Source organism: Zea mays, chromosome 1, assembly GCF_902167145.1.
Source record: "Zea mays cultivar B73 chromosome 1, Zm-B73-REFERENCE-NAM-5.0, whole genome shotgun sequence".
Lineage (NCBI taxonomy): Eukaryota > Viridiplantae > Streptophyta > Magnoliopsida > Poales > Poaceae > Zea > Zea mays.
In genome coordinates this window covers 258,154,823-258,176,055 of record NC_050096.1, presented here as the reverse complement: position 1 = coordinate 258,176,055, position 21,233 = coordinate 258,154,823, and the positions used below count along the sequence as shown (strand labels likewise).

The 21,233-nt window shown below is 47.0% G+C and overlaps 1 protein-coding gene and 1 pseudogene across 1 annotated transcript; one reads left to right on the top strand and one right to left on the bottom strand.

The window, feature by feature from the left end:
• Positions 1-624: 624 nt before the first annotated feature.
• On the bottom strand, positions 625-2,619 carry LOC103643703 (patatin-like protein 3). The gene has a single exon (XM_020546829.3). It carries the CDS (start codon positions 2,178-2,180, stop codon positions 873-875), a length of 1,308 nt encoding a protein of 435 aa, XP_020402418.1. The 5' UTR covers positions 2,181-2,619; the 3' UTR covers positions 625-872.
• A 4,851-nt stretch (positions 2,620-7,470) lies between these two features.
• LOC103645467 (uncharacterized) lies at positions 7,471-20,212 on the top strand (annotated as a pseudogene).
• The last annotated feature ends 1,021 nt before the right edge of the window (positions 20,213-21,233 follow it).

The following is a 21,233-nucleotide window of genomic DNA, read 5'->3' as shown; positions in this document are numbered from 1 at the left end:
GAAAGAGGAAATTTTGGCTCTGAGACACTGGACAGAAGTGGAATTGATCAGTCAACACAGTTAAAAACAAAGTTCATGCATGAAAATGAGTTCATTTTCAAACTTGAGGCCTACACTTCGCTGACCCGTTATCCAAAAGAACACACAGGTCACTGTTGTACCATCGTTTTAGTGGCATGCATTTGAAAACAAAAACTCGTCATCGCGTCACGGCCTAAGGGCATGTACAGCGGCATTTAATTAGCCGTCTCTAAGAGCTAACATTAAAGAGAATAATCCTACATGGACAGCAATTAGAGAAGAGAGAGTGCAGTCGTCGTTTCATGAGGCGACGGCTTTGTCCCGTGCTCCAAGAACCAAGCGACGGACGAAGCAACCGTTGTAGAGCGAGTCGGCAGCAACAGCGGATTAGCTACGCACGAGAGCTTTTGCGCGGGCGGCACAGTGGAATTTGCTCCTGTGCACGTCATTTTTTTCCTCCCCATATGCTTCTCCGATCTCGTTGTTTCAGTTCATTCTTGATTTTTTTTCTCTCAATCTAACCCAATACATCCATCCACAATGTCAAACGAACCTGATTCAAGTGTCGATGCCCAATTCATTTAAATTACAAATGATAATATATATTTTAATTTTTTTCTTTTATTCCTAATTCATTTATTTTATTGTAGTTCATAAATAAGAAACACAATAGTAACAAAGACAGTTTATACATGGGATCTCTTATAGCAATAAAAGACATTATACAAATTTAAAACTACGTAGACAGTGTAAACAGACAACCCACTGTCTATTATGTTATCTATATGCGAACTTCTAAGCGCTTACAGACGGCAACTGTCTAAGCATTGTACATGCCCTAATTAACTCAACTATCGACGAGAATCCCACGACGCCGGCGACGGCATCGTCGATGCGGTCCTTGCCGTCGCGGTGCCTGACGACGTCGTGGTCGCCGACGACAGCCGCGGCGTGGCCACCTGCTTTATGGCTACGTTCGGAAGCGGGCTGTGCCGCCGCCGCTCCTGCTCCTTAACAAGCTCCGCGGCGAGCGCGTCCACCTTCTCCGCGTTGGTCCGCTCCGACAGCCTTCGCCCCCGGAACAGCACCGACTCCACGCTGCGCTGCGCAAGCATCGCTCCCGCTGCCGCGTGGAGCGGCGCCGGCGCCTTGCGGGCCTGGATGCGCACGTACTTGCATCCACACGCGTCTCCGAACGCCATGGCCACCGACTCGTCCACCATATCCGCGACGCCCTCGGCGGTGACGCGCGCCAGCTCCCGCGGCGACGGAGAACGCGCGGGCATGGGCGTGCTGGACCCGTCGCAGACGGTGGCCGAGGCACCGGCGCCGATGGAGAGCACGAGGAGGTCTTGGACGCCGGTGGCGAGGGGGAACTCCTGCTTGTTGTGGAGCACGTGCGTGATGGCCGCCGCGGCCGGGTTGCCCATGGCCGCCACTCCCCCGGACGCCGCGGCGATGGCCGTGGCGCCATCGACCGACCTCACGCTCGCGAGCGCGCCACCCGCGGCGCAGGTGGCGGCACACACGTCGCGGAGTCGGAAGTCGAAGCTGTCGCTCTCGACGGCGTCGGCGCGGGAGAAGACGAACGGCGCGGCCGTGGCGAGGTCGTGGCACGGCACGAGGAGCGGCGCCACGGTGTCCCTGAGCGTCGCGTCTCCGAACGCGCTGCGGAAGAACGACCGGTCCCCGCCGCGGGCGGCGCCGCGGAACAGCTTCGCCCACGGCCCGCGCCGGCGGCCTCCCCAGCCCTTCCCGCCGATGCTCCCGGCCACGAACGCGAGCGCCTCGTTGGCCGTGTACCGCGGCCGGCCGTCGGCGCCCCTCAGGAACAGCATCGCGGCGAGCACTCCGCCCGCGCCGGCGCCAGCCGCGAGGTCGAAGAAGTCGGCCACGCGCGCGTCCGGGTCGCCGGTGCGGTCGCGCAGCCCGGCCTCGAGCCGCGCGAGCGCGGCGGCGGCCAGGAGCGCGTCCTCGGCGCCCGCGCCGCAGCCGTCGATCGCCAGTACCCGCACGCGCCCGCCGTCCAGAAGCGCCCGGGGAGGCGTGCCGGGGCCGAGGAGGAACGTTCTCTCGAGCAGGGAGAAGATCTCGTAGCTGAGCTTGTCCACGCCCATGCCTTTCGTGGGCGGCGACGCCATTGCCGCGTACGCTTCCATCTCCCGCTCAGTATCACAGGCGCAAGCAAGGCAAGCAGCAGGACAAGGGCCGCTAGAGTAGACTAGGGTGGGAACACGTAGCTTGGCTGCCGGTGGAGCTCGAGAAAGCTCGTGATGTGTGAGAGTGAGACTGCGACTGCTGCTTTTTATAGGACGCGTCCTCCATCCTACCTCGAGGCCGGGAGCATGCTATCGCTCCCCCCGGACGCACGACGTGGCACGCTCGGGCTGCGCCGGACAGCTAGCTAGCGTACGGTACGGAATCTGGATCGGCGGGTGCGGGTGGGACAGACAGCAGACGAGAGACGACCCGACACGAAGGTCGCAGGAAGCGCCGAATGCTATGCTATGCTCCGCTGGAATGGATCACCTGGGCATGGGTGTGGGTGTGGCCGCGCGCGCGCACCCGACGACGAAGCTTCGATTATAGTTTGGGATGGAGGAAGTAGCTAGGCAGTTGCAGTTCTCTCTATGTAGATTGAATTCACCATGGATTCCTTCAATTGAGAAACGATTAATCATTCATTGCATTGCATCGTTTCGGGTTCATCTCTCTGCATGGCCCTCCTGCCGACACTGCATTGCAATGCCTGCTCTTCCTTTCCATGGGATTGATTTCATGGCGCACACGTGCGTGCTCTGTGTATACCGATGTGCCAGCTAGCAGCCTGTAATCGTGTCCATTCCACTCAAAGTGCCGGCAAAGTAGCTAGGTAGCCGGTTCTCTCAAGCCTCTAATTCTAATCCACGAAATAATTGAAGGAGATACAAAAAGGGGGGGCGTTGTAAAGAAGGTCAGCTGGTGACGTGCCTACCTAAAACAAGCTTTTCGAGCATATATCTATCTATCTGTTTGTTTAAGCTCGTAAAACTAGCTCATCATGTCAATGACAACATGTTTCATCTTGTCGCCTTGTCGGAGTTGCTTACTGCACGTTTGCGTACACATGTTTCGTGAGATAATGACATGAACGTGTGAAATAATATTTTTTAGCTGGTTAGAGCATCTCTAAAAGTCCCTTAAAATCCTCCTTAAACAGAAATTTAAGGAAAAAGTGAATAATGAAACCTCCAACGGATCCTTTGAACCTCTTCCATCTTTTTTTATATCCCTCAAATCTCCATCATCTGTATCTACAAACAGGGAATATTTTGGTTGCCCTAAAATAATCGTCGTCGGTCCCATCTATCACATCGACATTTTTCCCGGTCCACCCAACTCTTGTTCCACCCGCCTGCCTCCATCACTAGTTGTCTACCGCCAACTGCCCCCACAGTTCTCCGTCGTCGGCCGCTCCCATCAGCAGTTCTCCGTCGTTAGCCATTCTCATCACCACTTCTCCTCCACCCACCCATCACTAGTTCTCGCAGCACTATATTGCCTCAGCGAAGAGCATCCGAGGAACTGGGCTATCGTGCTACACGCACAAGGTAAGCACAACCATGTCTGTATTTGCTTCTATACTGTAGCCATCACATTTGGGATATGGATTTGCTTCTATATTGTAGCCATATTTGTCAAATTAATTTGTGACCATGTCCTTGATGGTTGCTGATTTGATGAATACGATAAACCAACAGGAAATAGGTTATACAACTTATTGGTTTGTGTTGGATGCAAGTGATATTTGAAACTCCTATTTACACTTGCTTTTGTGCGAACATAAGGTTGACTTCTCCCTTGTGGTTTGGATTGATGATGAGTGATTATCAACGGATAGCACTCTGGGGTAGTCAGTGGACTGACCAGAGTGTGAGATTATGTATGTGCAACCATGTCGGTCCGCTTGTGGTGTGTAGATGTGGAGCATAGATACGGTGGTCGGCGGCTAAGGTGAAGGTCATGCGGGCTCGTGCTGATGGACTGGGAGCGGTGAAGGACGAGCGTTGGGTCTTGGCTGACGGGCCGGAGCAAACGGGTAACCAACCGTGGTGGCTAACACTCGCACGAGGACGTGGTCGAGGACTGGTGGGACATGCGTCTGGTTGTGGAGGACGTGCACGCGGTGCGATACTCACGGTGGTTTGGTGTTTGAGCCTCAAAACCACCCTGCGCTACGGATGGTGGGTTTTGCTGGGTTTGGGCCTCAAAACTCGGCGGCGACGGTTCAAGAGAGAATCAGTGAGGGCACATGACATCACAGTGAAGGGTGCATCGAGGCGAAGCAACTTCGTGTAGAGTGTGTGGCCGTTAGATCAAAAACTTAGGAGATGGTCTATTTCGCACCCAATGGAGTGCATAGACTCTATGTAAATAGGGCTAGTTTAGGAAATAAAAATAACCCTCTATAAATAGAGGAAATGGCTGGTTAGTCTAGTATGACTTTGCTGTCATTTGTTTTGGCTTAGGGTTTTAGCACTCATATTTCCCATCTCTAGACGACTCTAGTTTTTAGCCAAGGATCCATAGTGATTTTGTACTTCGACTGTGTTTGTGATCTTCAAGTTTAATCTGAGGAAGGATCACCGGTACGGCCCATAGGTTTTGTCACTTCTCAATCTCAGTTTTGTATCCTAGCTGAAATTATGAAGTTTTGTGTTCTTGGTTTCTCCCTTCCCCTTCTCTTGTGGATTTGTGGAGAGCCTTCGAGTTCTTGTGACATCGGTGATGTTGGGGATTGACTTGTGTGGATATAGACTCTTTGGATCACAACATACGCCCTCATGGTGCTGTTCTTGGTCATGATCCGAGTTGATTCTCATTTGGGTTCGTTTTAAGAAAACCCCAACTAAACTCCATATCTCTCGGGTTTACTAATCTACGCTTTGATTTTTGGTTTGTTTGGGTTCATACTTCACCAGTAACCATCTTCTACCTCGCGCAGACTTTTTGTGAAGTTTGATAACTTCTTAGGCATTTTTCAGTGCCCGACATTGTCGCCTGTGTGTGTTGCACTGCCGGACACGAGATCGGCACTGTTGCTCGGACTTTCTTGCGTTCCTTGCTCTGATTTTTTACAGGAAGTGAGGTATGTTGTTTTGAAGGATTTTTGTTTAGTCAAACTACATCGGTTTGCACTGAACTCTGATCTTCTGCTTTGAGTCCCTAGAGGGGTTCTGGGTTGGACTTTGGGTTCAAAAGTCACGTACTCGCAAGTCGAGAATTATTAGTGGCTCCCATTCACCTCCTTTTGTTGCCTCACCGGTTATACAATTTGTATCAGATCCGGTTAAGGATTTCCCTTCCCTAATCGGTTTGAAATCCACATAGGCGACATGGAACATGGTGTTGGCAAGCCACCGTTCTTTGATGGGACCAACTACCTATACTAGAAGATTCGCATGTATGTGTTTCTTCAAAGTATTGGATATCGAGTTTGAGAGATTTGCCTCGATGTTGCGTTCAATGCTGCAAGTGAACGAATCACTCTAATTCAAGTGAAGTTTCATGATTCGAACAACAAAGCACGCAATGCTTTGTTCTCGCCTCTAGCTGGGTGAGTTTGAGCGAGTTGGACATTTGGCTATGGCTCACGAAATCTGGCCCACCCTTGAGAAATTCCATGAGGGCAAAGATCATGTGAAAACCAGACTCTTTGAGACGTATCAGCGAGAGTATGAGAACTTTGTTTAGTTGGCTGGAGAGACCATAGACATTATGTTTTCTTGGTTCCAGTCCATCGTGAACAAGATGCGTGCCAACAAGGCACAATTACCCTATGATGATCATGAGAGAGCGCTCAAGCTTCTTGATGCTCTAGATTAAATCTCTTATAACTGTACTGGGACAACGAGTTGATTCTTTTATTTACAGGGTCTCTTTTGTAAATTTTACTAGGCGAAGGGGTATTCTCAACTCATAGACACTCGATCGGACATGGACAGTCATGATTAGAACATGGATTCATCAAATCAGTATCCAGTTCTGAGCCTCAGATCTCGCATCTACGGTCCTAGTTGAGAATTCTAGTTCATATGTCGTCCATCCACCGATCCATGGCTCAGATCGCTTTTCGTCGAACCGGTACGAGAAACCAGATCTCCACCGCAACTTTCTAATCTAATGGCTAGAGACCCCCACATTCTCGTTTCTCTCTCACCAATGGCCAACACAGGCAATGATTTGCCTGTTGTCGCGTCGATGCCCATCGGTGCACACATGGCCAGCGTCGCAGAACCGCAAATACCTCCCCGAAGAAGTGTTATACGCTACACAGTCGAAGGTGAAGGGGTTGGCGTGTTTCTTACCTGCGATTAGATCACGCAGACACTCCACCCACATTGCATGTGGTTTTACGGGGAGGAGTGTACTTCGACAAGCAATTCTTCTTTCTCCTCCTGGACACTGCCTCAAATCCTTCGCCGAGACGCCCGTCATGCTTTAACGAAACCCCCCAACAACGATCACAGCCGAAACGTCCCCAAGAGCTGAGGGCGAAGGTCACTAGTGTCGCCCACCTTTCTCTCTCCCTGCTCGTTTTTGTTCGTGGCTAAGGGTGCTTGTGTTTGGTTGTGGCACACATGGTACTTGAGATGGCGAGGCGATCCTGGTGCCTCGGTTTTATAGCTAGCCTTTCGACTGTAACAATCTCCAGCTGGCAGATTCAAGTTTATTACGTCCACGATGCTCGCTGCAATTTGGTTCTATGCTCGGTGCGATGAAGAGAATGAAGGCTGAGGAACTAGGCCAACACGTCAGCTGCAGATGTATGCACGTGCGACAAAGGTGCTCGGCCAACATGGCACGCCTGTCAGGGAGATAGCTACCAAGCGCACGCGGTGTAAGTGGGCTTAGGCAGTAGCCCCCGCCAGTCAGCGACGCCAGAAAAGGAAAAGGGGAGGGAATAGGAGTGGGCCGGCTGTGTGGAAGGGGGATCGGGACGGCTGCGGATTAAGACCCAAGACACGGTAGCTTCTCCCTTTTCCTTTTTTCTATTTTGTTTCTTTTCTTTTATATTTTCCCTATATTTTCAAATTATGAATTCAGATTTGAATACGATTTGGATACCAATTTTTCAATTTAAATGCAGCACACAAAATCCAGCATTAGATGCATACTTACATATTTTGATTTATTAATTAATTTAAACGCTTAGACATAATAGGTCATATATGCTGATTAATAAAAAGAATAGAAAATCACATAGTATATAATTGTAAATGATGATCTCTCATTTCTCTACTATCCTATATAAATCTAATGAGGGCGTCCACCACATCTTCACTGTGCCCCCGCGCCCCCGCTCTCCACCATCAGCGCCCGCTCTCCGCCATTAGTGCCCCCCGGTCCCCTGCAGCCCCATCATCTTCCTCCCACCCCGGCAACTCCGTCCTAGCCGCACATCCCGCCATGCCGACCCACACCCCAAGCCCCTCCTACGCCCCTCCCCCAAAACCCTCGGCCCTCAATCCCCGACGGCGTGGCTTTGCGGCCGTCACGCCCCGCAATCCCTGGCGGCGGCTGATGCTCCCTCCTATCTTATGCTGCTGCCTGGTGGTGGTTGAGCTCGATGGCTAGTCACCGGTGCCCGTGGCGACGAGCTCGACAACCGGACTGCTTGCACCCTTCGCGTCGTGCGTCCAACACGGATCTAGGATCTGGCAACCTCTTCACCCCCTGCTTGTGCCCTACCACACTCCACATATTCGTCGAGGGCCCGTGCCGCCCTCCCCTCGTCGATAGCGCCCGGGGGTGTTTGTGCCTGCTTCGCGGCGGCGCTAGAAGCCGCGGGCGGTGCCCCGCCCGCTACGCGGCCCGAGAAGCTGCTTGTAGTCTTCTTCAAAGGGAAATTAAGTTAACCATTTCCTATAATTAATTTTGATGGTTGATGTTCAACACAAACACATGGACTAACTAGTTTGTCTAGAATTCATGTATCACAGGTGCATAAGGTTCAACATAAACCAAGAAAAAAATCAAGTTAGGGACACAATTTAATTGGAGCAAAAGAACTTGAGTGTGCTGAAGAATAGCGCACCAGACTGTCCGGTGTGCCACCGGACAGTGTCCGGTGCACCAGGGCGTACAACTCCAAACCAGCCACTCTCGGAAATTCTGGGGCGCGCTCCGCTATAATTCACCGGACTGTCCGGTGTGCCATCAGACTGTCCGGTGAGTCAGTGGAGCACCGGCTCTCTGGGACCAACGGTCGACTCTGACAGGATGAACAGTGCCACGACTAGAGATGGCAACGGGTACAAACTCGCTGGGTTTTGCCGTCCCAAACCCGTACCCGTGAAAAATATCTATGCCCATTAAAAACCCGTACCCATGACGGGTTTGAGATTTTGCCCAAACCTGTACCAATCGGGTTAACGGGTACCCATGGGTTACCCGCGGGTTTCATCTCCAATATACTTGTTCTTCTCATAATCAATAAGTATTGTAATGATTAATTATATCATGATCCAAAATCTATGTAATGAACAACGAGTTCATGATTTGGTATAAAAATTATTAGTAGAGAGAATAAAATACAAATAATAAGTGACCTTGCACTAAGTTATCCATCCACCACATATATAACGCTAGTAAAAACTATAATATCAAGCAAGCAACACTCTCGCCGACTACTGATACATTCACCAATTGATAAAAATTATGAAGTAAATAAGGAATAACAAGTTTGTTGTTCGTTTATAAAATAAAATGACAATATGCACTAGTTTTGGTCGGGTTTAAAAAACCCACGGGTTCACGGGTTTGGGTACTATAGGAACAAACACGTACCCATAAACCCACTGGGTACAGATTTATGCCCATTAACAAACCCATGGGTATGAAAATTGACCCAAACCTGTACCCTAATGGGGTAAAAACCCATCGGGTTTCGGGTTTCGGGTACCCATTGCCATCTCTAGCCACGACAGAGTCAGAGCTCAGAAGTCAGAGGGCACCGGACTGTCCGGTGCAGCTAGAAGACAAAAGCTCGAACGGTCGACCAGCTCCAAACCCTAACGGTTGGGCTGACGTGGCACGCACTGGACAGTGCACAGTGGTTGTCCGGTGGCGCACTGGACTGTCCGGTGCGCCCATCGCCAGCAGCCTTCCCAACGACTATGGAAGTGGTTGGCGGCTATAAATACCCCCCAACCACCTCATTCATATCCATCCAAGCATTCCAAACATCTCATTCAATACAATAGCAAAAGACTCCACTCTAAGACACATCAAATAGATTGAATCCTCTCTAAGCCTCCAAATCAACTCAATTCCATTAGGGACTTGAGAGAGGGTGTTTTGTGTTCTTTTGTTGCTCTTGTCGCTTGGATTGGCCTTTTTCTTTTCCTATTATTATTCTCAAGTGCTTTGTAAGCGAAGCAAGAGACACCAAGTGTGTGGTGGTCCTTGCGGGGTCTTAGTGACCCGTGAGATTAAGGAAGAAGGCTCATTCGGTCTAAGTGACCGTTTGAGAGAGGGAAAGGGTTGAAATAGACCCGGTCTTTGTGACCTCCTCAACGGGGACTAGGTTATTTGGAACCAAACCTCGGTAAAACAAATCATCATGTTCACTTGCCTTGATTCTTGTTTGATTTGTTTTCCCTCTCTAACGTTTCCTTGCTAGTGTGAATTTGAGTTGGCTCCCATACGTCATCCGCAATCCTTGAGCAACTCCTAGCAAGAGAGATATTCTTTTGGACTTGAATTTAATTCTAACGCTAACCCCCTACCTTAGTGTGTGTTTAAGTTTGTAAATTTCATGTTTCGCCTATTCACCCCCCTCTAGGCGACTTTCACTTCTCTCGTGGTGTCGGCGTGGATATCGCGCGGGGGCTAGCCAAGGGGTTCGAGGCCGTGGAGGCTGACTTGCTCGAGGAGTTCATTGGTGACTGATAGTCGCCTAGAGAGGGGGTGAATAGGGCGAAACTGAAATTTACAAATATAAACACAACTACAAGCCGGGTTAGCGTTAGAAATAAAGATGAGTCCGCGAGAGAGGGTGCAAAACAAATCACAAGCAAATAAGGAGTGTGACACAAGGATTTGTTTTACCGAGGTTCGGTTCTCGCAAACCTACTCCCCGTTGAGGTGGTCACAAAGACCGGGTCTCTTTCAACCCTTTCCCTCTCTCAAACGGTCCCTCCGACCGAGTGAGCTTCTCTTCTCAAATCAAAACCGGGAACAAAACTTCCCCGCAAGGGCCACCACACAATTGGTGCCTCTTGCTTTGATTACAATGGAGTTTTGATCACAAGAACAAGTGAGAAAGAAAAGAAGCAATCCAAGCGCAAGAGCTCAAAAGAACACGGCAAATCTCTCTCGCTAATCACTAAAGCCTTGTGTGGAATTGGAGAGGATTTAATCTCTTTGGTGTGTCTAGAATTGAATGCCTAGCTCTTGTAAGTGGTTGAGAAGTGGAAAACTTGGATGCAATGAATGGTGGGTGGTTGGGGTATTTATAGCCCCAACCACCAAACTAGCCGTTTGGTGGGCTGACTGTCGTATGGTGCACCGGACAGTCCGGTGTACATCGTACATGTCCGGTGCGCCAGCCACGTCACCAAAGCCGTTGGGTTCCGACCGTTGGAGCGCTGTCTTCTGGGCCCGCCTGGATGTCCGGTGGCGCACCGGACATGTACTGTAGAGTGTCCGGTGCGCCACAACGCGCGTGCCTGACTTATGCGCGCTCTGGCGCGCATTAATTGCTGTTGCAGGTGACCGTTGGCGCGAAGTAGTCGTTGTCCCGCAGTTACACCGGACATGTCCGGTGAATTATAGCGGAGCAGCCATTGCGAAATCCCGAGGCTGCCAAGTTTCAGAGCCGCGTCCTCTTGGAGCACCGGACACTGTCTGGTGTACACCGGACAGTCCGGTGAATTATAGCGCGCCGGCTCTGAAAATTTTCGAGGCTGAGGAGTTCAGCGCGAAGTCCCCTGGTGCACCGGACACTGTCCGGTGGCACACCGGACAGTCCGGTGCGCCAAACCAGGGAGCCTTCCGGGAAGCCTTTAGCTCTCTATTTTGAACCCAACATTGGTCTTTTTAATTGGCTTGTTGTGAACCTTTGGCACCTGTATAACTTATACACTAGAGCAAACTAGTTAGTCCAATTATTTGTGTTGGGCAATTCAACCACCAAAATTATTTAGGAACTAGGTGTAAGCCTAATTCCCTTTCAATCTCCCCCTTTTTGGTGATTGATGCCAACACAAACCAAAGCAAATATGAAAGTGCATAATTGAACTAGTTTGCATAATGTAAGTGCAAAGGTTGCTTGGAATTGAGCCAATATAAATACTTACAAGATATGCATGGATTGTTTCTTCATTTTTAACATTTTGGACCACTCTTGCACCACATGTTTTGTTTTTGCAAATTCTTTAGTAAATTCTTTTCAAAGTTCTTTTGTGAATAGTCAAAGGCAAATGAATAAGATTTTGCAAAGCATCTTCAAGATTTGAAATTTTCTCCCCCTGTTTCAAATGCTTTTCCTTTGACTAAACAAAACTCCCCCTAAATGAGATCCTCCTCTTAGTGTTCAAGAGGGTTTTGATATATCATTTTTGAAATACTACTTTCTCCCCCTTTTGAACACAATAAGATACCAATTTGAAATTTACCAATTGAAAATCTCCAATTTTTTTAAAATTAGGTTAAAATTAGGTGGTGGTGCGGTCCTTTTGCTTTGGGCTCATACTTTCTCCCCCTTTGGCATGAATCGCCAAAAACGGAATCATTAGAGCCCTTGAAGTACTTTCTTCCCCTTTGGTCATAAATAAATGAGTGAAGATTGTACCAAAGACGAAGTCCTTTTGCTTTGAACTCTCCCCAAAAAGATGGAGAGATGCGCGGGGCGACGACGAAGGATGAGTTACGGAGTGGAAGCCTTTGTCTTCGCCGAAGACTCCAATTCCCTTTCATTATACCTATGACTTGGTTTGAAATAGACTTGAAAACACATTAGTCATAGCACATGAAAGAGACATGATCAAAGGTATATAAATGAGCTATGTGTGCAAATTAACAAAAGAAGTTCCTAGAATCAAGAATATTTAGCTCATGCCTAAGTTTGTTAAAAGTTTGTTCATCAAGAGGCTTGGTAAAGATATCGGCTAATTGATCTTTAGTATTAATGTAAGAAATCTCGATATCTCCCTTTTGTTGGTGATCCCTCAAAAAGTGATACCGAATGGCTATGTGTTTAGTGCGGCTATGCTCAACGGGATTATCCGCCATCTTGATTGCACTCTCATTATCACATAGTAAAGGAACTTTGGTTAATTTGTAACCGTAGTCCCGCAGGGTTTGCCTCATCCAAAGCAATTGCGCGCAACAATGGCCTGCAGCAATGTACTCGGCTTCGGCGGTGGAAAGAGCTACGGAATTTTGCTTCTTTGAAGCCCAGGACACCAAGGATCTTCCCAAGAACTGGCAAGTCCCCGATGTGCTCTTTCTATTGATTTTACACCCCGCCCAATCGGCATCCGAATAACCAATCAAATCAAAAGTGGATCCCCTAGGATACCAAAGCCCAAACTTAGGAGTATAAACTAAATATCTCAAGATTCGTTTTACGGCCTTAAGGTGAGCTTCCTTAGGGTCGGCTTAGAATCTTGCACACATGCATACGGAAAGCATAATATCCGGTCGAGATGCACATAAATATAGCAAAGAACCTATCATTGACCGGTATACCTTTTGATCAACGGATTTACCTCCCTCGTCGAGGTCGAGATGCCCATTGGTTCCCATGGGTGTCTTGATGGGTTTGGCATCCTTCATCCCAAACTTGCTTAGAATATCTTGAGTGTACTTCGTTTGGCTTAGGAAGGTGCCCTATTGGAGTTGCTTTACTTGAAATCCTAAGAAATACTTCAACTCCCCCATCATAGACATCTCGAATTTTTGTGTCATGATCCTACTAAATTCTTCACATGTAGACTCGTTAGTAGACCCAAATATAATATCATCAACATAAATTTGGCATATGAACAAGTCATTTTCAAGAGTTTTAGTAAATAAAGTAGGATCGGCCTTTTCGACTTTAAATCCATTAGTGATAAGAAAATCCCTAAGGCATTCATACCATGCTCTTGGGGCTTGCTTGAGCCCATAAAGCGCCTTAGAGAGTTTATAAACATGGTTAGGGTACTCATTATCTTCAAAGCCGGGAGGTTGCTCAACATAGACCTCTTCCTTGATTGGTCCATTGAGGAAGGCACTTTTCACGTCCATTTGATAAAGCTTAAAGCCATGGTAAGTAGCATAGGCCAATAATATACGAATTGACTCGAGCCTAGCTACGGGTGCATAGGTTTCACCGAAATCCAAACCTTCGACTTGTGAATATCCCTTGGCCACAAGTCAAGCTTTGTTCCTTGTCACCACACCATGCTCATCTTGCTTGTTGCGGAAAACCCACTTGGTTCCTACAACATTTTGGTTAGGACGTGGAACTAAATGCCATACCTCATTCCTAGTGAAGTTGTTGAGCTCCTCTTGCATCGCCGCCACCCAATCCGAATCTTGGAGTGCTTCCTCTACCCTGTGTGCCTCAATAGAGGAAACAAAAGAGTAATGCTCACAAAAATGTGAAACACGAGATCTAGTAGTTACCCCCTTATGAATGTCGCCGAGGATGGTGTCGACGGGGTGATCTCGTTGGATTGCTTGGTGGACTCTTGGGTGTGGCGGCCTTTGTTCTTCATCTTCCTTGTTTTGATCATTTGCATCTCCCCTTGATCATTGCCGTCATCTTGAGGTGACTCATTTGCTTGATCTTCTATTTCATCAACTTGAGTTTCATCCTCATTTGGAGTCGGTGGAGATGCTTGCGTGGAGGAGGACGGTTGATCTTGTGCAATTGGAGGCTCTTCGGATTTCTTTGGACACACATCCCCAAGGGACATGTTCCTTAGCGCGATGCATGGAGCCTCTTCATTACCTATCTCATCAAGATCAACTTGCTCTACTTGAGAGCCGTTAGTCTCATCAAACACAACGTCACAAGAAACTTCAACTTGTCCAGTGGACTTGTTAAAGACTCTATATGCCCTTGTGTTTGAATCATATCCTAGTAAAAAGCCTTCTACAGTCTTAGGAGCAAATTTAGATTTTCTACCTCTTTTAACAAGAATAAAACATTTGCTACCAAAGACTCTAAAATATGAAATATTGGGCTTTTTACCAGTTAGGAGTTCATAAGATGTCTTCTTGAGGATTCGGTGTAGATATAACCGGTTGATGGCGTAGCAGGCGGTGTTGACCGCCTCGGCCCAAAACCGATCCGAAGTCTTGTACTCATCAAACATGGTCCTTGTCATGTCCAATAGAGTTCTATTCTTCCTCTCCACTACACCATTTTGTTGTGGCATGTAGGGAGAAGAGAACTCATGCTTGATGCCCTCCTCCTCAAGGAAGCCTTCGATTTGAGAGTTCTTGAACTCCGTCCCGTTGTCGCTTCTAATTTTCTTGATCCTTAAGTCGAACTCGTTTTGAGCTCGTCTCAAGAATCCCTTTAAGGTTTCTTGGGTTTGAGATTTTTCCTGCAAAAAGAACACCCAAGTGAAGCGAGAATAATCATCCACTATTACAAGACAATACTTACTCCCGCTGATGCTTATGTAAGCAATCAGGCCGAATAGATCCATGTGGAGTAGCTCAAGCGACCTGTCGGTCGTCATGATGTTCTTGTGTGGATGATGGGCTCCAACTTGCTTTCCTGCCTGACATGCGCTACAAACCCTGTCTTTCTCAAAATGAACATTGGTTAATCCTAAAATGTGCTCTCCCTTTAGAAGCTTATGAAGATTCTTCATCCCAACATGTGCTAGTCGGCGATGCCAGAGCCAGCCCATGTTAGTCTTAGCAATTAAGCATGTGTCGAGTTCAGCTCTATCAAAATCTACCAAGTATAGCTGACCCTCTAGCACACCCTTAAATGCTATTGAATCATCACTTCTTCTAAAGACAGTGACACCTACATCAGTAAAGAGACAGTTGTAGCCCATTTTACATAATTGAGATACGGAAAGCAAATTGTAATCTAATGAGTCAACAAGAAAAACATTGGAAATGGAATGGTCAGGGGATATAGCTATTTTACCCAAACCTTTGACCAAACCTTGATTTCCATCCCCGAATGTGATAGCTCGTTGGGAATCCTGGTTTTTCTCGTAGGAGGAGAACATCTTCTTCTCCCCTGTCATATGGTTTGTGCACCCGCTGTCGAGTATCCAACTTGAGCCCCCGGATGCATAATCCTACAAAACAAGTTTAGTTCTTGACTTTAGGTACCCAAACGGTTTTGGGTCCTTTGGCATTAGAAACAAGAACTTTGGGTACCCAAACACAAGTCTTGGAGCCCTTGTGTTTGCCCCCAACAAACTTTGCAACTACCTTGCCGGATTTGTTAGTAAGCACATATGATGCATCAAAAGTTTTGAATGAAATGTCATGATCATTTGATGCACCAGGAGTTTTCTTCTTAGGCAACTTAGCACGGGTTGGTTGCCTAGAACTAGATGTCTCACCCTTATACATAAAAGCATGGTTAGGACCAGAGTGAGACTTCCTAGAGTGAATCCTCCTAATTTTGCTCTCGGGATAATCGGCAGGGTACAAAATGTAACCCTCGTTATCCTGAGGCATGGGAGCCTTGCCCTTAACAAAATTAGACAATCTTTTAGGAGGGGCACTAAGTTTGACATTGTCTCCCCTTTGGAAGCCAATGCCATCCTTGATGCCAGAGCGTCTCCCATTATAAAGCATACTACGAGCAAATTTAATTTTTTCATTCTCTAAGTTATGCTCGGCAATTTTAGCATCTAATTTTGCTATATGATCATTTTGTTGTTTAATTAAAGTCATGTGATCATGAATAGCATTAATATCAACATCTCTACATCTAGCACAAATAGAAACATGCTCAACAATAGATGTAGAGGATTTGCAAGATTTTAACTCTATAACCTTAGCATGTAATATGTCATTTTCACTTCTAAGGTTAGAAATAGTAATATTGCAAGCATCAAAATCTTTAGCCTTAGCAAGCAATTTCTCATTTTCAACTTTAAGGCTAGCAAGAGAAATGTTCAATTCATCAATCCTAGCAAGTAAGACAACATTATCATCTCTAGGATTGGAAGTTGAAACATTGCAAACATGAGAATCAACCTTAGCAATTAATTTGGCATTTTCATTTCTAAGGTTGGCAATAGTGTCATGGCATGTGCTTAGCTCACTAGATAATTTCTCACATTTTTCTACCTCTAGAGCATAAGCATTCTTAACTTTAACATGTTTTTTATTTTCCTTGATTAGGAAGTCCTCTTGGGAATCCAAGAGATCATCCTTTTCATGGATGGCACTAATTAGCTCATTTAGTTTTTCTTTTTGTTCCATGTTAAGGTTGGCAAAAAGGGTACGCAAATTATCTTCCTCATCACTAGCACTATCATCACTAGAAGATTCATATTTAGTGGAGGATTTTGATTTAACCTTCTTCCTTTTGTCGTCCTTTGCCATGAGGCACTTGTGGCCGACGTTGGGGAAGAGGAGTCCCTTGGTGACGGCGATGTTGGCGGTGTCCTCGTCGTCGGAGGAGTCGGTGGAGCTCTCGTCGGAGTCCCACTCGCGACACACGTGGGCATCGCCGCCCCTCTTCTTGTGGTACCTCTTCTTTTCTATCCTCTTGCCTTCTTGTCGTTATCCCTGTCACTGTCACTTGATAATGGACATTTAGCAATAAAGTGACCGGGCTTACCACACTTGTAGCAAACCTTCTTGGAACGGGATTTGTAATCCTTTCCCTTCCGTTGCTTGAGGATTTGGCGAAAGCTTTTGATGATTAAAGCCATCTCTTCATTGTCGAGCTTTGAAGCGTCGATTGGTTGTCTACTTGGTGTAGACTCCTCCTTCTTCTCCTCTGTCGCCTTGAATGCCACCGGTTGTGCTTCGGATGTGGAGGGATCATCAAGCTCGTTGATCTTCTTTGAGCCCTTGATCATACATTCAAAGCTCACAAAATTCCCGATAACTTCCTCGGGGGTCATTAGTGTATATCTTGGGTTGCCACGAATTAATTGAACTTGAGTGGGGTTAAGGAAAATAAGAGATCTTAGAATAACCTTAACCACTTCGTGGTCATCCCACTTTTTGCTCCCGAGGTTGCGCACTTGGTTCACCAAGGTTTTGAGCCGGTTGTACATATCTTGTGGCTCCTCCCCTTGGCGAAGACGGAAGCGACCGAGCTCCCCCTCGATCGTTTCCCGCTTGGTGATCTTGGTGAGTTCATCACCCTTGTGCGCGGTCTTGAGTAGATCCCAAATCTCCTTCACATTCTTCAACCCTTGCACCTTGTTATATTCCTCTCTACTTAGAGAGGCGAGGAGTATGGTTGTGGCTTGGGAGTTGAAGTGCTCGATTTGGGCCACCTCATCCTCATCATAGTCTTCATCCCCTACGGATGGTACTTGTGCACCAAACTCAACAACATCCCATATACTTTTGTGGAGTGAGGTTAGATGAAATCGCATTAAATCACTCCACCTAGCGTAATCTTCACCATCAAATGTTGGTGGTTTGCCTAATGGGACGGAAAGTAAAGGTGTATGTTTAGAAACGCGAGGGTAGCGTAGGGGAATCTTACTATACTTCTTGTGCTCTTGGCGCTTAGAAGTGACGGATGCCGCGTCGGAGCCGGAGGTGGATGTTGATGAAGAATCGGTCTCGTAGTAGACCACTTTCCTCATCCTGTTTTTCTTGTCCCCACTCCGATGCGGCTTGTGGGAGGAGGATTTCTCCTTCTTCTCTTTGTGTGAAGAAGATTTCTTCTCCTTCCCTTTGTTGCGGGACTCTTCCGATGAAGTCTTCCTGTGGCTTGTAGTGGGCTTTTCGCCGGTCTCCATCTCCTTCTTGGCGTGATCTCCCGACATCACTTCGAGCGGTTAGGCTCTAATGAAGCACCGGGCTCTGATACCAATTGATAGTCGCCTAGAGGGGGGTGAATAGGGCGAAACTGAAATTTACAAATATAAACACAACTACAAGCCGGGTTAGCGTTAGAAATAAAGATGAGTCCGCGAGAGAGGGTGCAAAACAAATCTCAAGCAAATAAGGAGTGTGACACAAGGATTTGTTTTACCGAGGTTCGGTTCTCGCAAACCTACTCCCCGTTGAGGTGGTCACAAAGACCGGGTCTCTTTCAACCCTTTCCCTCTCTCAAACGGTCCCTCCGACCGAGTGAGCTTCTCTTCTCAAATCAAAACCGGGAACAAAACTTCCCCGCAAGGGCCACCACACAATTGGTGCCTCTTGCCTTGATTACAATGGAGTTTTGATCACAAGAACAAGTGAGAAAGAAAAGAAGCAATCCAAGCGCAAGAGCTCAAAAGAACACGGCAAATCTCTCTCGCTAATCACTAAAGCCTTGTGTGGAATTGGAGAGGATTTGATCTCTTTGGTGTGTCTAGAATTGAATGCCTAGCTCTTGTAAGTGGTTGAGAAGTGGAAAACTTGGATGCAATGAATGGTGGGTGGTTGGGGGTATTTATAGCCCCAACCACCAAACTAGCCGTTTGGTGGGCTGACTGTCGTATGGTGCACCGGACAGTCCGGTGTACACCGGACAGTCCGGTGTACACCGGACATGTCCGGTGCGCCAGCCACGTCACCAAAGTCGTTGGGTTCCGACCGTTGGAGCGCTGTCTTCTGGGCCCGCCTGGATGTCCGGTGGCGCACCGGACATGTACTGTAGAGTGTCCGGTGCGCCACAACGCGCGTGCCTGACTTATGCGCGCTCTGGCGCGCATTAATTGCTGTTGCAGGTGACCGTTGGCGCGAAGTAGTCGTTGCCCCGCAGTTACACCGGACAGTCCGGTGTACACCGGACATGTCCGGTGAATTATAGCGGAGCAGCCATTGCGAAATCCCGAGGCTGCCAAGTTCCAGAGCCGCGTCCTCTTGGAGCACCGGACACTGTCCGGTGTACACCGGACAGTCCGGTGAATTATAGCGCGCCGGCTCTGAAAATTCCCGAGGCTGAGGAGTTCAGCGCGAAGTCCCCTGGTGCACCGGACACTGTCCGGTGGCACACCGGACAGTCCGGTGCGCCAAACCAGGGAGCCTTCCGGGAAGCCTTTAGCTCTCTATTTTGAACCCAACATTGGTCTTTTTAATTGGCTTGTTGTGAACCTTTGGCACCTGTATAACTTATACACTAGAGCAAACTAGTTAGTCCAATTATTTGTGTTGGGCAATTCAACCACCAAAATTATTTAGGAACTAGGTGTAAGCCTAATTCCCTTTCAGTGACTCCGACGAGGAGAATGAGCACGGGTGGTTGTCATCAGCTTGGACTCAAGTGAGGAGCTCAGGAATTTCACGACATTCGAGATTGATGTCGTGGAGGGTGCTAGCGAGGTTTTGCTTCGATCAGACGTCGCGGTGGACGAGGTAAGTGATGATGAGGAAGAGCTTTTGGGTTTCTAGGGATCCTTTGCTGTCTTTATGGAGAAGATGTGGAAGGAATCGAGGGAGCTGGTGAATCTGGACACCACGACACTGGTTGCTATAGTGTCAGGGATCAGCAATGGCGGGGTAGGGAAGCTGATGGCTGCACCTGAGGCAGAGACCAGAGCAAGGTTCAAGTGCAACTACAAGTTCATCATTGATCAGGTCGCTTAGAAATGTTTGCTTTACAGTCTAGGAGCATGTCTTTCATCACCCAGCTCTAAATTTTGTTGATCACTTGTTTACCGCAATCAGCTAATCAAGTACACAGATTTCATTTTGTTTCGTTGTAATTTCTGTAAGGACGCCCACATCAAACACTTAACTGAATATTCAGAAAATTTGTTTCTGCAAAGAGTGAATCTCTAATTCTCTATTAGAGAATTGTATTCTTTGTAGTTAGTACTTACACAAGAATACCATGTAGTAGATCTCGTCTTAAATTATTCCATGCTTTCTTTGTAGGCACAATACGAACTGCAGTTTCCAATACTCATAGAGTTACTGAAAGCAGTGGAGCGAGGGGAAGCAATGTATCATATGTGAAACTGTCAACTTGGAGTTCAAAGAAATTGTTTCTATGTACGGTGGGCCTGAGGAGAACACCAGAGTAAGACATTTGTTGAAACAACTTACATAACTTATGTTACATAGCTAATTTGATTTCTCAAGGCCCGTGAGTTGGTGTATTTATAATAATATTATATATTTATATCGTTAATATAATATTAGTGGTACAATAATATTTTATCACACTGTTTTTTTATATCATAGTGATGTTTGTCGTTCCGTATTTATGTTTTATACTAACTTTTAGCTCTTGTGACAACGCACGGGCACATACCTAGTTATGATCAGAATTTGGGTAAACGTCATAAAATTTAATACGCTTCGGACGTCTCCAGAGTCATAAGGACCTTAGACATTTCAAGAACCATGAGCGTCCTCAGACATTTTTAATATATGTCTAACATTATAATAAAATAAAATAATGTATGAGGTCATATGTCTATTAAATCTAACAACCACTATATTAAGTCTCTTATTAATTACTCGTGTTGCATGTGTAGATTCGTTTTTTTGTGACATGGATTTGTATGTTTTGGAATTCTCGACATAAGAAACCAATAAATTAGTCCCATATCTTGCCTTCGAACAAACTAGCTAGAGAGGGGTCGAGTCGTGGAGGGTACGTGGTCTAGAAAAGCCTTTGAGCAGCAAAAACTCCAATCGACGACGAATATCTTGTATTTCACCTTAAACTAGTTAGTTGTCCGTGCATCGCTACGGTTTCAATATATATTGTTTCTATAAATTATGGTTCAAATCCCGGGAGCTGCGAAGTGCATATGAAGCATAATCAGACACCAGCTAATGCTGAAATATAAAAGCACTACGTGTCTATGCGTGTACGCCAACGGAATACACAAACCTGAATAAGTTTTTCTACTTGTGTTTATTACTCTAGATGGCAAAAGGGCCTTTAGCCGAGTTGATTAGGAGACCTGAGTAACAATCATTAGGTCTTGAGTTCGAATTCTAGTGGGAGCGAATTTTAGGGTGAGGTTAAAAAATGTCACTCACTGGTTACTATGGTCGTGTGCAACGAGATTGGCTGACCTATAGGGCATGGATCCTCGTTAGAGATGGCAATGAGTACC

Bases quoted from the DNA above. Each gene is read 5' to 3' on its own strand.
- LOC103643703 (XM_020546829.3), bottom strand. From the start codon at position 2,180: ATGGAAGCGTACGCGGCAATGGCGTCGCCGCCCACGAAAGGCATGGGC.